At 37.8% G+C, this 14748-nt stretch overlaps 1 protein-coding gene and 1 long non-coding RNA gene across 3 annotated transcripts in view; one reads left to right on the top strand and one right to left on the bottom strand.

The window, feature by feature from the left end:
* The window catches only part of LOC136827956 (uncharacterized), a 216351-nt gene that overhangs the window by 69171 nt on the left and 132432 nt on the right, over positions 1-14748 (bottom strand). The window lies entirely within an intron of this gene.
* Positions 2729-14748, top strand: part of LOC136827955 (transmembrane protein 138) — a 54859-nt gene continuing 42839 nt past the window's right edge. For both annotated transcript variants that reach the window (XM_067085517.1, XM_067085518.1), the window contains exons 1-2: positions 2729-2868; positions 8497-8641. In XM_067085517.1, coding sequence (XP_066941618.1) covers positions 8508-8641 — 134 coding nt within the window. In that variant the 5' untranslated portion in view covers positions 2729-2868; positions 8497-8507. The remainder of the gene's footprint in view (positions 2869-8496; positions 8642-14748) is intronic.

Genomic DNA, 14748 nt, shown 5'->3' on the forward strand with positions numbered 1-14748 from the left:
AGGGCTTTTGAGATAGACCCTCATAACCATATATATCCTGAAACTACACCACCCACGTTACTTCGATAACGTATATTTTGTTGAGTTCGAAATATGCAGCGGCAGCTACTTGTAGGTTGTTGCCATCGTCGCTAAAAAACAGGCTGACTGACTGCTCATGGTGGAACGCAGTAAAATTACATGCTTGACGTGTTGCAGTTACCTCCTCAACATTTTGACACCATGCAACAAGTATTTACGCAACACTGTTATGATACAGTTGCACTGCCGCAAGTGTGTGCCCGGCTTAACACTCGAAGAGTTAGAGTCAGACATCCTAAATCCAGTTAAATAAGTTAACCAAGGCTAACCAACTGACTAAGATTCATGCGCTACAACGAAACTTGAGTACTTCACCAAGACTCTGGAAAACCATCCAAAAAACGATGCAGTAGGCTGCAATGAACCACTGATCTCCCTCGGGAGCCGGCAGAAAACGAACTGAAGCTCTCTGCATAGCTGTAACTCACAGTCCCAGATAGTGGGCAGGACAAGTACTTACACCATAACAAATGCTACCGCTACTGCGAATGTTGAATTTTTAGGCTGCCGTAGGTAGGAACCTCATAACTATGTAATTACTTGGTAAGTTACTTATATAAAAACAGGTTTTTCCTACACCAAAACCATTTTTTTTTTAAATGGAAAGAATTCCTTTTCAATTGTTAGAGAACAAGTCACTCAAAGGGGCAAAACAAGCACTCTTACACTCCTGAATATATACAGGGAATGGCAATACTAATCAAGTACAGTAATAGAAGAAGAACTACCTGAAAAATAAATAAAGGTAATATTGTAAACCCTCAAGTTAACATGCAATGTCTGCATCTTTGAGATGTATAGTACTGTATACTAAATGAAAAAGATCACAACTGTCAAAGAAAACTGTAAAGATAACACAGCTGTATCTCATTTGACAAAGATTACCATAGAAAAATAATAATTGACAAAAACAAACATATGCATGCCTTTTTGGTACCATAACATTCACAATGAGGTTTATGTGCAATGTCTAGTTGTATGAAGGAGGTACACTATACAGTATGTGCAATGTCTAGTTGTATGAATACAAAAACTACTGCTGCAAGGAGATATGAAGATCATTCTATAGACTGGATATGCACCAACCTCGGATGTATCAATTTTGTTTTTTTCATATACCATACTAGGTCAAAGGTATGCATATTTTGTTACAACAAAAACTGCTAATGATTAGAATCAGAATGCTGGCAAGAGAGAGTTGAAAGTATGCAGGATCTTTAATTTAGCATACAAGACCACCCTGTGAACAAAGTTGCTCAGATGTCTTGAATGGATAATCTGAGACTATAAAATCTACAGGTGCTCTTAAAAAACTACCCAGAAAATGAGAAGCACAATGTTTATCACTGATGAGGGTTGAAGTGAACTATATGAGACAGCAAAACAAAAGACTTGTGTTATCAGTACTGTTCTGGAATCCACAAAAAATGCCCTCCAGAATCCAGTTGACAATGTCATCAATTATTCTCCCTGGGGTGGTGTCAGGACAGGCCAAAGCCATCTCTATCTCCCATTCATCACTATCTCATGTGCATATGGGATTTCACTAATTTCCCTTACAGTACCATTCCTCATTCTATCCTGTCATCTAACTTGGAACATTCTTCTCATATGGGCAAAATATTTTAGATATATGAGCAATTTCATTGTCAAACCACAATTCATATGTATGGCAGTACAGACCTTACCAGACCAACAAAGAATTTAGTGACAGCAAGTTGAGGAAATAGAGCCTTATCGCTCACAAAAATGCACCCTTCATAAAATAAATATGTAAATATGGAAACATTTAAATGCTTGTACATAACCAAGACTAGATTGCTGTATCAATCTCTACGATAGTCTCCAAAATTATTTACTGAAGAAGCTAAAAGGCTTATCCACAAGGCACCTGCATTACTAATAAATCCCCCTATGGGATAGGATCTCACTCATCCTAAGCTTCACTGGTTACAGGTATTCATTAAGGTAAGGACTAGATACTGTGTAAATTTTGCCTTTTAATGTAAATTTCAATAAAGCATAAAATCCAGAAAATTGTGAAACAGGTCTTACAGAAAACTATCACCAAAAATCATACATACACCACTCAGAAGCACGGAACAATGTAATAAGCATATTCAAATCCAGAAAAGAACTTTATAAACAAAGTATTCAGATCACTCAGTAGAATGCCTCAAGAACTGAAAAGACAAGAAAATTACACATTTAAGAAGACAAGTTGTCCATTCAAAAACAGCGACACAAAAAACACAATTAATACAAGAAAAATCTAAAAAATAAGGTGGCCACTGTATGGACAATATGACAACTGACAGGAACAAGACTTAAAGACCAAGTATTCTTTGGACCATGGATGAAAAGGCCTTGGAAAGTAAATGAGGATACTGATGATCAAACCTTCCTTTTTTATATTTTTTGGGATGGGGGTGTGGAAGAAGAGTTAGTTTTGAAGATGTCTGAGCACTTTCACCAAAAGGTACAATCTTTTTTGCTCCTCTTGGTTTTCTAACTACTATTTATTTAATTTCATATTTCTCACTCATATCCTTTTTCTTATTTTCATTTTTTGTAAGATTCTTCCAAGTAACTTTTCATCACTAACTTAACTCATGACTCTTACAAATATGGCAGACTTAATAGATATGAAACTGTAGGGTGTTTTCCTGATAGCTCTATTGTTTTGTTGACATTCCTTTTGTAAATTTGACAACTTTGAAACTCTGAGTCTAGTGAGCTGTAGGAGTTTTGTGTTCTTTTAGGCTATGATGCATCTGAAGTATTGAGGTAATTACACAGTAAACTTATTTCTTGGCTAAAGACATGAACTGTATAGTTTTCTGACAGCTTATCATGTTTTATCAGTTTTTGGAACTTTATTGCTGGTGAACCACCCCTGCATTCTTGATTTTTTGAATTCTGAGGTACACACCTGGCCTCAAATACCTTTGAACACCATAGACATCCACCAATTGGCTAGGCTGCTGTCAGGCAAGGGGTCGGGGCCCATGCTGGCATTATAAAGCCAACTTGTTCCAGGCTAAAATCAACCAACAACCTCTTTTCACTGACTCTTATGGTCCTACCCACAAGGCTAGCAGGGCCTAGTCATGTACTAATAAGCCCATGATGGACTGCACTGATAAAGTGGGGTTTTTTGGAAAGAGATGATCCTACCGAGTGAATTTAACTGGGTGGGTGTTAAACGATGGAAACAAGTTCAGTATTTCTAAGTATTAGCTCCGCATAGACTGTATGGAAAAGTTCCGCGAATACGAGAGACATTAGGGAGCCATATGTCAAAGAAGGGATTGGCTAAGGAAATCAATTATAAAAGGAACCATACTGACCTCATGTACCCTACCTAACCTAACCTAACCTAGTAGGCCGTGTTACTCAGTCGGGTTGGACGCCCAGTGAAGATAACTTTTTTACTAAAAGTTCCCCCTATAACACTGTGCATGTACAATAGCAAAAATATAATCAGTTCTGAGGTTAATTACAGGTTAATTACAAATAAGCAACCAAAATACTATAGCAAAAGTCAATTTTCAAGGTAATACCCAACACAGAGCTAATACTCAGTTCTACCACAGGTTCCACAAATGAAACACCCAACCTTTCCTAGAATGCCATGTCCTGACCTAACCAGACATAACCTTCCTAACCTAACTTGGGGTGCTATGCCCTGACCTGGCTAGGGGAACTTCACCCCTGGACCCCCCAAAAGTAACCCTAACATTGGAGACAATGGACTAAGCTTCCGTTCAAAGGTAGTCCCATTGTTCTGCAAACTACCCAACTTAACCAATCTGAATAGTTAAAAATTACATGTAATAAAAGCTCAAGATGTCTAATTATCCTAGCTGGAGAAACATGGACAGGCCTAGACTAATGTGTAAAATTAGCACGCCATAATAATACTGTAATAGCATAACCTAACTTAGGACGATAGTTCTGAGCAACCCTTTAGGACCTTTGATCCCCCTCCCCATACTAACCTAACCCAGAGTGCCCTCAATCACATCGCCTAGTGAATTATAAAGGGATGCATGATAACTTGACTCTCTAGTTTATGCCTTACGTAACCTTGGGTTTCCTAAATTTAACCCAACATAACATGACAAATTTATTAATCAATTTGTATTTTTCATAGCTAACAAACCTGCAGTCTTAACTTATGGATAATTCTTCTAGTGTCAGCTGGAAACCGGTAAAAATAACAAACAAGGAATTGGAGGCAACTAGGTACACTGATAGGCCTAGGTGGCAACTGTCAACTTCTTTCACGTATGTATCAAAAGATATGACGCCTCAGTTTCTTCCATCCCAGGAAACTTGATTGTGGGGTGGCTAGAGGTGGGCCATTTAAGTTAAGACAGCAGGTTTGTTAGCTATTGATTGATTATGAAATTTAGGTCTTGAAGACTGAAATATATAAAATGATTTATAAATTTGTCATTTGTTCATATGCGGAACAAACCTGGGTCTTAACTTATGGATGAAATCACTTTTGGAGGGAGGAAAGAAAGTCTGGAACTGACTGGAGGTTCAGCACACCTGGTAACTCTTCCTGGCTTATAGAAGCCTATGGAAGGGAACCAAAGCCTCTGACATAATAAATAAGTGATTATTTATCAGTCAGTCTTCTGGGAATCATACAATGTAAAGAAACAATGTAGAATGAAGTTAAAGAACCATATCTGTGTATAACAAACCTTCGTACCTACCATTAGTTTGCTGTCAATCCTCTCTCCCATTGCTAGAGAGAGGAGGGACTTGCTTTTGCCCAAGTTTTATATTCGTGTAGGAATAAGTACAACTTCACAAAAAGGCCGTAGTCTCAGCTGTATCAGACCTGATCCAGCACATGATGGAATGATTTCTTCACCCACTGGGTAAAGATGAAAAGAAAGGAAACTGAAAGAGATCAACCATCCCATTCATTCTCACGTTCACACCATCATCTTACGAAAGATACAAACTGTCCCACTAGGGGCACTGTACGAGTTTAACAACCTGTTGAGCAGCCACCACCAGACCCAAGGAAAAAGTGTCCAAGGACCTGTGGGCAATGTCCCGCAGATAGAAGGAAGTGAAGGTGGTCTGATGAAGTCATGTACCAGCCTTCAAAATCCTTTGAACAGGCAAGTTCTTTTTAAATGCCAAAGAAGGGCCTAGCCCTCTAATATCATGTGCTCTTTCCTGCACTGTGTTAGGACTGGAGCATGAAGTCGAACCATAGGCTTGTCTGATAGTCTCATGAAGCCAAAAGGAGATTGTGTTCTTGGACACATCTTGTTCTGGCCAGTGTTAGGGATAAGTCTTTGGTACTTGGGTTGGAGATGGAAAGTCCTTTTCAGGTAGCAGTGTAGTGCTCTGACAGGGCAAAGAGCAATTCATCTGGATCGTTAACCACAGTCATTAAGAGAAGGAATTGAATCTGTCATCATGACAAGAGGGGTTTTGGGTCTTAGCCAAGAATTCCAGGACAAATTCGAAGGCTACAGACGTCCAACCCCTTGTATGCTTGACATCATAGGATAGGCCAGGGAGTTTACCAACCTGCTTCAAGGAGGCTAGAGCCAGCAGGAAAACTGTCTTGAGGGTCAGGTTCCTATCTGACACACAACGCAGAGACTCAAACAGGGCATGGGTGTGGCTACCCAGTACCAAAGTCAGGTCCCAACTGGGTGGTCTAAGCTCTTTTGGAGGACAAGACTGCTCAAAGCTCTTGAGAAGCATTAAGATCTCCCACGAAGAAGAAAGATCGACATCCTTCATTCATAAAACTGCACTCAAGGCAGCTATGTGGCTCTTGATGGAAGATACGGAAAGTCGTTTCCCTCTGCAGAGAAAAATGAGGAAATCTGCTACTTGTTTAACAGAAGCTCCAATTGGAGAGGAACCCTGTTGACACCAACCATAGTAAACGGCCCACTTGCCTTGGTACACGGTTGAGGAAGATCTTCTGAAATAGCCAGACATCTCCGATGCTGCTCTGCGGGAAAAGTCTCTCACTTGGAGATACTGGACAGTCTCCAACCATGGAGAGACAGGGTCTCTACTGAGTGGTGGAATCTCTGGAAGTGGGGTTAACACAGAAGGTTGTGCCAAGGAGGAATCTCTCTTGGAGCTTCTGACAGCAGGGTTTAGAGATTGGGGAACCATTCCGTGTGGGGTCACATGGAAGCAACTAGGGTCATTCTGAGGTTCTGAGAGGCCACTGCCCTGTTCAGAACTTGACAGATTAGGCAAAATGGAGGGGAGGCATAGACCTCCAGACTGTCCCAGGGGTGTTGCAGGGTATCCTTCGCCAATGCAAAGGGATCTGAAACCACAGAACAGAAGATCTCTAGTTTTCTGTTGACCCTCGTTGTGAACAGGTCTATTGAGGGTCTTCCTCACAGATGAAAGAGCCTGTTTGCAATGTTCTGGTGCAGAGACCACTCTGTCCCTATGACCTGACTCCGATGACTCAGATTGTCCACCACTACGTTCCTCCTGCCCAGGATGTACCTGGCAGAGAGATCTACTGAATAATCTATTGTCCTTTGATGAAGGAGCACCATCAGGGAGTGTAGTTTGCGTGACACTAACCCCGCCCCCCAGGTCATTTGTACTTCCTTTACTAGAATACTGTTCTACAGTGTGGATATCTGCTTCTGCCAGAGATTTATCTCTTTTTAGATAGAGTTGTTCATTAGGGTAGGTTTCTATTTCCAAATACATGTACTGAAGTAGTAGTTATGACTTGAACCATCGACAGAGTCTCTTGTTTGTCACTTTTTCATAAGATGTATTTCAATAGAGATCTTTCACATTCACAATTCATCCCTGATTCCCTTCATTTGACGAGAACAACCAGATTTGCTGAACAGCAGCACCAATATGCAGTAAATGTGCCTCACTGTCAAACTTCTCAGTTCCAGAGGTCCTTTATTCCTCATACTGTTGGACTGTGGAACAGTCTCCCAGACAATGTCATGCAATTGAAACTTCAGAAGTTCAAGTGAAGGTGCAATGCATTACTACCCTAACACTATTCTTGCATTTTAATACATTTTTATCTGTTTATTAATTTAATTTACTTTTTCTTTTTTAATAAATGATATCTCTTCTTTATGTATTTCCTTTTTCTCCTCTTACTTCTTCCTAATGAACACCATATTCTTTGGAAGCTTGAATTTCATGTCAATGGCCCCTGTGGGCATGTTCCATATGATTAGGTTTCATCTATTGAACAATAATAATAATACCCCACAACCCAACCACCTAGAGCACTGTCAATCAAGGTAAATTACAAGGATGCATCCTAACCTAACTTTCCCAAACATAACCACACATAGTGTGCTTAACCCTACCTGACTAGTTTTGCCTCCCACTTGGATAGCCACACAACCTAACTTTACCTCCCCCTTCTTGCCTTCCCCATCTCTGGATCAGTGGAAGCACAGGAGATCCAGGAGACAGTCTCCACAAGATGCTAAGAAGTCTTTTCACAGCTATCACTCTACTGCCATCTTGGCACCCATTCACAGAGGTAGGTGACTGCAGGTGGTGTAGATAAGTTGACTCACAAGTTCACTCATGACCAATCCCTGCTTGTCCCCAGCCCCCGGTGTGCAACCATAGTTGCTCCTGGTCACTTATATGGGCCTTGTAAGGAGAGAAGGACCAACCTTGGTACTTCTCGTGTTGGTGATTCTTTGGAAGCAGGGAAAGAAGAGAGTGTACTTCCTTAGCCATCTTAATTCCTTGGAGCTAGCTCAGTACATCCTAGCATGGGCTAATCATCAGTCCCTGGACCATAATGAGCATGGCCTAAATCGCACAGCAGAGCCAGCCTCTGTTCTGAGGAGATTGGTGTTCATATGATTGATTGACTGATTATGAAATTTAGGTCTTGAAGACCAAGTGCTGGAACCCATCACGATGCATTCATCTTTAGTGCCTTTGGACTATGAATTGGTGCTAACTCTAAACACTCATCATGCAGTCTACTATGGCTTTTCCCTTTTTATTGGTACAAGGTCCTTCTCTGCTTTGGATTCTCTGCCCACTGAATCAATGCAAGTTGGGTTGGAAAGGCATTTTTACAAGGTCATCAGGTTCAGATATGAGCTGAATGACCACAGGGAATCACCTGGTGTCCTATACTGAGTGCACCTTTCAGGTCTGCCCCACTGTTCTTTTAGCTACCATAATTTCCATTCAATGCAGGGCATGATGTCTCACTCACTTTTAAACTACTACATTGCAAATTATGATGATTAATGATATGCACTAATTGTCTTTTAGTGAAGCAAAGATTTCAAAATATTTACAAAATAGCATGTAATAAATAAAAATTGGAATTCATAGTGCATACACAAAAAAAATCCTAAACTTCAGCGTAATAATTTTGTCTTTCAGGTTCGTTCAGAATGGCACGGGCCAGTGTGGGTCGTTACAGGTGGTTGAGTGGGGCATCTTTTGGACTACTACTAGCTGATCTCATCTGTAATTCTCTCTTCCTTTTATTTTATCATGATACATTAATTACTCTCCTGATATACATGTAAGTATCTATGTACTGTATCTATACTTTCTCCTTTTTACATAGTGTACTATACTGCATGAACAAATTGATACTGTATTCATAATTCACATATGTATACACTTTTTGCCTACACTTGGGACACAGAGTTTACGATATACTGTACAAATTCATCGTTACAAAAGCTATAAAGTATTTTCTTTTTGATATGTTAATACCAAACAAGAAGACAGATTCTGCAGAAGCATTAGTTAATCATGCAATTGACATCCTTACTTTTAGAAGTATTTTCTGTCACTCATTATTAACAATCAGTGTTTCATTTTGACCTAGACAATTACTATATTTTTTATTTTATTCAGAAAATTTCACAATAATGCATGGCCTTTACAACTGGCTATATATATATATATATGACTTTTCTAGCTGAAGTGATCCCATCTTTTTCCAGAGTTTTCATATAAAACATGCAGATCAACTTACTGGTTCTCCTGCTCTTTTTAGCAAATTGCTTCCTATCCCTGATGGTTGGGGGATTTGTCCATTTTTCATTTTCTAGTCTCTCTAGATTTCCCATATTGTTACTTTGCCAAGAGTTCCTCTGTTATGTCAGCATTCTCCACTTACTGTTATTTTCCTTACTCAATATTTTTAGAGTGCATAAACAACACAACCTCCTTCGTTTCATTATTTCTTTATTTTCACTTTAATTTCTCCTTGTTCATCCATTTAGCTATTCTAAGCACTTTCTTTCTTTCCTCTGCCATGAATCATTACCATTCTTCCTCTGCCTTCCTCCTTGTCATTGCCATGTCTCTCTCTCTAACAGATTTTGAAGGCTCTCTTTGTTTCTTTTCCAATGCATGATGTACATCTTGATTCCTATTACACTTCTCTAGCATCCTGTTTGTATACTAAGGAACATGAAATTATAGCGGATTCTAACTCTAAATTTGATCAGGTTCATGAAATTATGGCTGATTCTAACTCTAAATTTTATCACAGTTTTCACATAGTTCCATTTTGACCACTACCTCTGGAGGACCTCCATTACCCTCTTGGGAGCAGTAGGTCAAGCATTTTCAGTCCTGAGAGAAAAGGGCTGGAATAGGATGTAATACTCATTTTTCCTCAACAATCTGTTTACCCAAAGAGAGGAGGAATAGAGCCCAGTGCAATTTATGACCCCTTTGTTAATCCTTATAACTTTTAGGAATTATACAATCTTTCTCAAGAAGTTCCTTGAATCCACCAGATCCTGGTTCCATTAACCTATCTCATGGGGCAGCATTACAGAAGCCTTCCCACCTTACTAGGTATTCATGCTATTGTTTTAATAATGAATCTGAGAGGAAATGACTGTCATTTTGTTGACAAAATTTTTTCATATACAAACACATTACGTAAGTGAATTTCCTCCTTCCCAACACACTGTAACTTATAGCAGGTCCTGTTACCACAAACAATGACTAATTTTGTCACTAAAGCTCCAGCGTAACTTAGGATGCATTGAAGATTATTCCTTTTCTTCTTCAGTGAAGTGTCAGAATGTTTGTGGATTCATAAAATGCTATCGTACAGTAATGGGTTAGTGCTTGGATATGATTTTCTTTTATGAAGCACAAGTCAGCATGCATAATTACTGTTAGGCAAATACATCAGTCAGACACATGGACAATTATAATTCCAATGCATGCTGTCTCTGACTTACAATTTCATCTACTTATGGACAATTATAATTTCAATGCATGCTGTCTCTGACTTACAACTTCATCTACTTATATCTATGCACACCTATGACTGGCAAAATTTCTAAAATGTTTATGTACTGTATAAAGGTAGGAAAAATAAGCTACATATAAATTATAAAAGGTAATGCACAAAAAACTAATAGATACTGTATGTACCTAAAAATGTGTAAAATCACTTTTACAAATGTAATAAAGGAAAAACATTCCATTTTGACTGACATCTGATGGCTAGAAACTCAATCCAGTTTTTTGTATGTAACAAATGTAATGGATTACGTCACTGGAGATACTCAGGATTACAAACTTCAAGTGGATTACAGGATTGATGATGGCTTGCAGGAAGATTACAATACTACATTACTGTTGATGGAGCATGTTATCTGGGCAACATACTTGTAAATGAGGACAGAATTGAGAGAACACTCAGTAAAAAATATAGCAACAGCACCATTAAATTGGTGGCACATTGCTGGACTACTCACAAATTAGATATATTGTATCATATTGGTAAATCAGTGTAAACCTGGGAAGTTTAGGAAGAAAATTAAGAAAAACCTATAAAAAGTTCAGTATATCTTAGTTTAACCAGACCACTGAGCTGGTTAACCCTTTAACGCCGAAGCCCTATTTACAAAAACGTCTCCCGTATGCGGTTCGGTGAGTTAGCGCCGAAGCGAAAAAAAAAGTTTTTAAAAAATCACAGCACGCTTAGTTTTTAAGATTAAGAGTTCATTTTTGGCTCATTTTTTTGTCATTGCCTGAAGTTTAGTATGCAACCATCAGAAATGGAAAAAAATATCATTATCATATATAAATATTGGAATATATGACAGCAAAAAAAAAAACTCATATATAATTGTATACAAATCGCGCTGTAAGCAAAACGGTTAAAGCTAATGACTTAATTTTTTTTAGTTGTATTGTACATTAAATTGCGATGATTTTGGTATATAACAAATTTTAAAACGATCAAAACAACACAGAGAAAATATCATCACAAAATGATGCATGAATTAACAACGCTGCGGACGTAAAAAAAATTTTTTTCAAAAATTCACCATAAATCGAAATATTGTGCTAGAGACTTCCCGTTTGTTGAAAAATGAAGCTAATTGATTGAATATTACTAGACTGTAATCGCTTTAGCTTACAATTGCAGTTTTTCGACCATTTCGGTCGAGTTAAAGTTGACCGAAAGTCGAATTTTTCTATTTATCATGATTTATATGAAAATATTTCAAAACTGATAAAAGCTACAACCATGAGTTATTTTTGTTGTATTGTAAATGAAATTGCACACATTTTCATATATAAAACTTTATGTAACGACTAATATAAAATGGTGCAAATATTACGACAACGAGACGAAAGAATTTCTGAGATGTTCGGCAGAGTTACCGCACAGACGTAAGGAAAATGTTTTTAAAAAATTCACCATAAATCGAAATATTGTGCTAGAGACTTCCAATTTATTGCAAAATGAAGGTAAACGATTGAATATTACTAGAATGTAAGAGTTTTAGCTTACAATTGCGTTTTTACCATTTCGGTCGAGTTAAATTTGACTGAAGGTTGAAATTTTGGCAGTTATCGTGATTTATGTGAAAATATTTCAAAACTGATAAAAGCTACAACCATGAGCTAATTTCTGTTGTATTCTACATGAAATTGCACACATTTTCATATATAAAAGTTAATGTAACGACTAATGTAAACGATGCAAACATTACGACAACATGACGAAAGAATTTCTGAGATGTTCGGCGAGTTACCGTGATGCAGGCGTAAGGAAAAAAATTTTTTCAGAAATTCACCATAAATCGAAATATTGTGCTAGAGACTTCCAGTTTGTTGCAAAATGAAGGTACATGATTGACTATTACTAGAATGTAAGAGTTTTAGCTTATAATTGCGTTTTTACCATTTCGGTCGAGTTAAAGTTGACGAAGCTTGAAATTTGGCAGTTATCGTGATTTATATGAAAATATTTCAAAACTGATAAAAGCTACAACCATGAGTTATTTTCTGTTGTATTCTACATGAAATTGCGCACATTTCCATATATAAAACTTTATGTAACGACTAATATAAAACAGTGCAAACATTACGACAACGTGATTGAAAGAATTTCTGGCGTGGGCGTAAGGAAAAAGTTTTTCAAAAATTCACCATAAATCGAAATATTGTGCTAGAGACTTCCAATTGGTTGCAAAATGAAGGTAAATGATTGAATATTACTAGAATGTAAGATTTTTAGCTTACAATTGCGTTTTTGACCATTTCGGTCGAGTCAAAGTTGACGAAGGTTGAAATTTTGGCAGTTATCGTGATTTATATGAAAATATTTCAAAACTGATAAAAGCTACAACCATGAGTTATTTTCTGTTGTATTGTACATGAAATTACACACATTTTCATATATAAAACTTTATGTAACGGCTAATATAGAACAGTGCAAAAATTACGACAAAATGACAAAAGAATTTCTGAAATTTTTGGCCGAGTTAGCGCACATGGCGTAAGAAAAAGTTTTTCAAAATTCACCATAAATCGAAATATTGTGCTAGAGACTTCCAATTTGTTGCAAAATGAAGGTACATGATTGAATATTACTAGAATGTAAGAGTTTTAGCTTACAATTGCGTTTTTTCGACCATTTCGGTCGAGTCAAAGTTGACGAAGGTTGAAATTTTTGTAGTCGGCGTTTGCTTTACGTCCACTTGGCATTCAACAGACAATTTTAGTCGACGTTTGCTACGCCCAACAGGCGTTTAAGGGTTAACAGCTTTCTAGGGCTGGCCGAAGGATTAGTTTTATTTTACGTGGCTAAGAACCAACTGGTTACCTAGCAACAGGACCTACAGCTTATTGTGGAATCCGGACCACATTATGACGAGAAACGAATTTCTATCACCAGAAATAAATTCCTCTAATTCTTCACTGGCCGGTTGGAGAGTCGAACGCTGTGCCAACAGCGTGCTAGCCGAAAGCTCTACCCACCCTTCAAATGAAGAACTGAAAAACCTATAAATGCCCACAATAGGCTGAGATTAATGATTGGAGTATGTTAGGTTGACCATATCTCAAGTGAGGAGAGAGCAGAATGAATGAATAAATGATTAGAAATTATCAGGCATCACCACTACCAGGGTCATTGATGCCAATATTTCTTAAAAAACTAAAAATAAATACTTATTCAATTTAAAACCATTTAAAGCTCATTATAAAAAACAAAAGAATTAAGATTAGATTTCTTCAGGAAGAACAGCTTTGACATGAGGCTAAAAATGCCACTGGCAGCTTAAAAAACATCCTCTCCAAGAATCCTAATTGGGAAAAACTTGCCATTCCCACCATGAGCCTCGGAGACATATCGATTCCTCCGATCCCCAAGACTTGGGTATTCAAATAAGTAGATGTTCCACAGTACAGTCAAGGGATCCATGCAATCTCCACAAAAAGGCTGGTGATCATTATTCATCAAATGGGTTAAATGAGTACTTTATGTCCTAAGCACAACTGGCATAATACCAGTTTCATCTCCTAGGTATACAGTATTTCCATACTTCCATGGAGATATAACAGAGGTAATTTTTAAAATTTTGTTAGAAATTATCACATTCTAACAGTCTTGCCCAGTGCCTCATACTGAAGCTTTAATATGGGGGTAACAATCTTTAAACAAAATGGGATTTCTCTTTGGAAGTAGCTCAGCTGCTGCCTCTTTTGATATGCTATCAGCCTCTTCACTGCCATGGACTCCCAAACATGCTGGGACCCAGCAAAATGTTATTCAATCCTCTGCTTTCATATGGATCCACTAAAAAGATTCCAGACATAATACGTCCATTGTTGAATGTGTCCTAAAACCACACTGGGTTGGTGATAAAATGCCCTTTTTTTCTAAGTACCAAACCAACCTTGCACTGACCATCTCTCTTTGATTTTACAGACAACATGTCAGTGCAATTGTGTGTTAACTTGCTGCTCAAAATTTGTCCTTGTCTGGCTTTAAAAACACTAAAATTTACTCAGTTCCTTCACAGTCGAGTAACTGTGTTCTTGCCATATTCTATTAATAATACTGTACTTCAAAAATTTTTTTTTTTATTTGATGATGTTTAAGAACTGCATGCAGAATCTCATCAGGGCCTGTGGCAGTATCATTACAAGCTGCAAGAGCTGAATCATATTCCCTCAGTGAAAGGATTATAGGACCACATTTTGTTTGTTGTAAAGTCTAATATATTTTGTTCTTCCCTTTGTGAATAATGATACTCTGGAATGGTCCGAGATTTGCTTGACACACTGGCTAAGTGTTCAGCCAAAGCATTACTTACTTCTGAGGCACTAGTTATAAATTGATCATTTACTTTT

The sequence above is a fragment of the Macrobrachium rosenbergii genome, chromosome 42, assembly GCF_040412425.1.
Source record: "Macrobrachium rosenbergii isolate ZJJX-2024 chromosome 42, ASM4041242v1, whole genome shotgun sequence".
NCBI lineage: Eukaryota > Metazoa > Arthropoda > Malacostraca > Decapoda > Palaemonidae > Macrobrachium > Macrobrachium rosenbergii.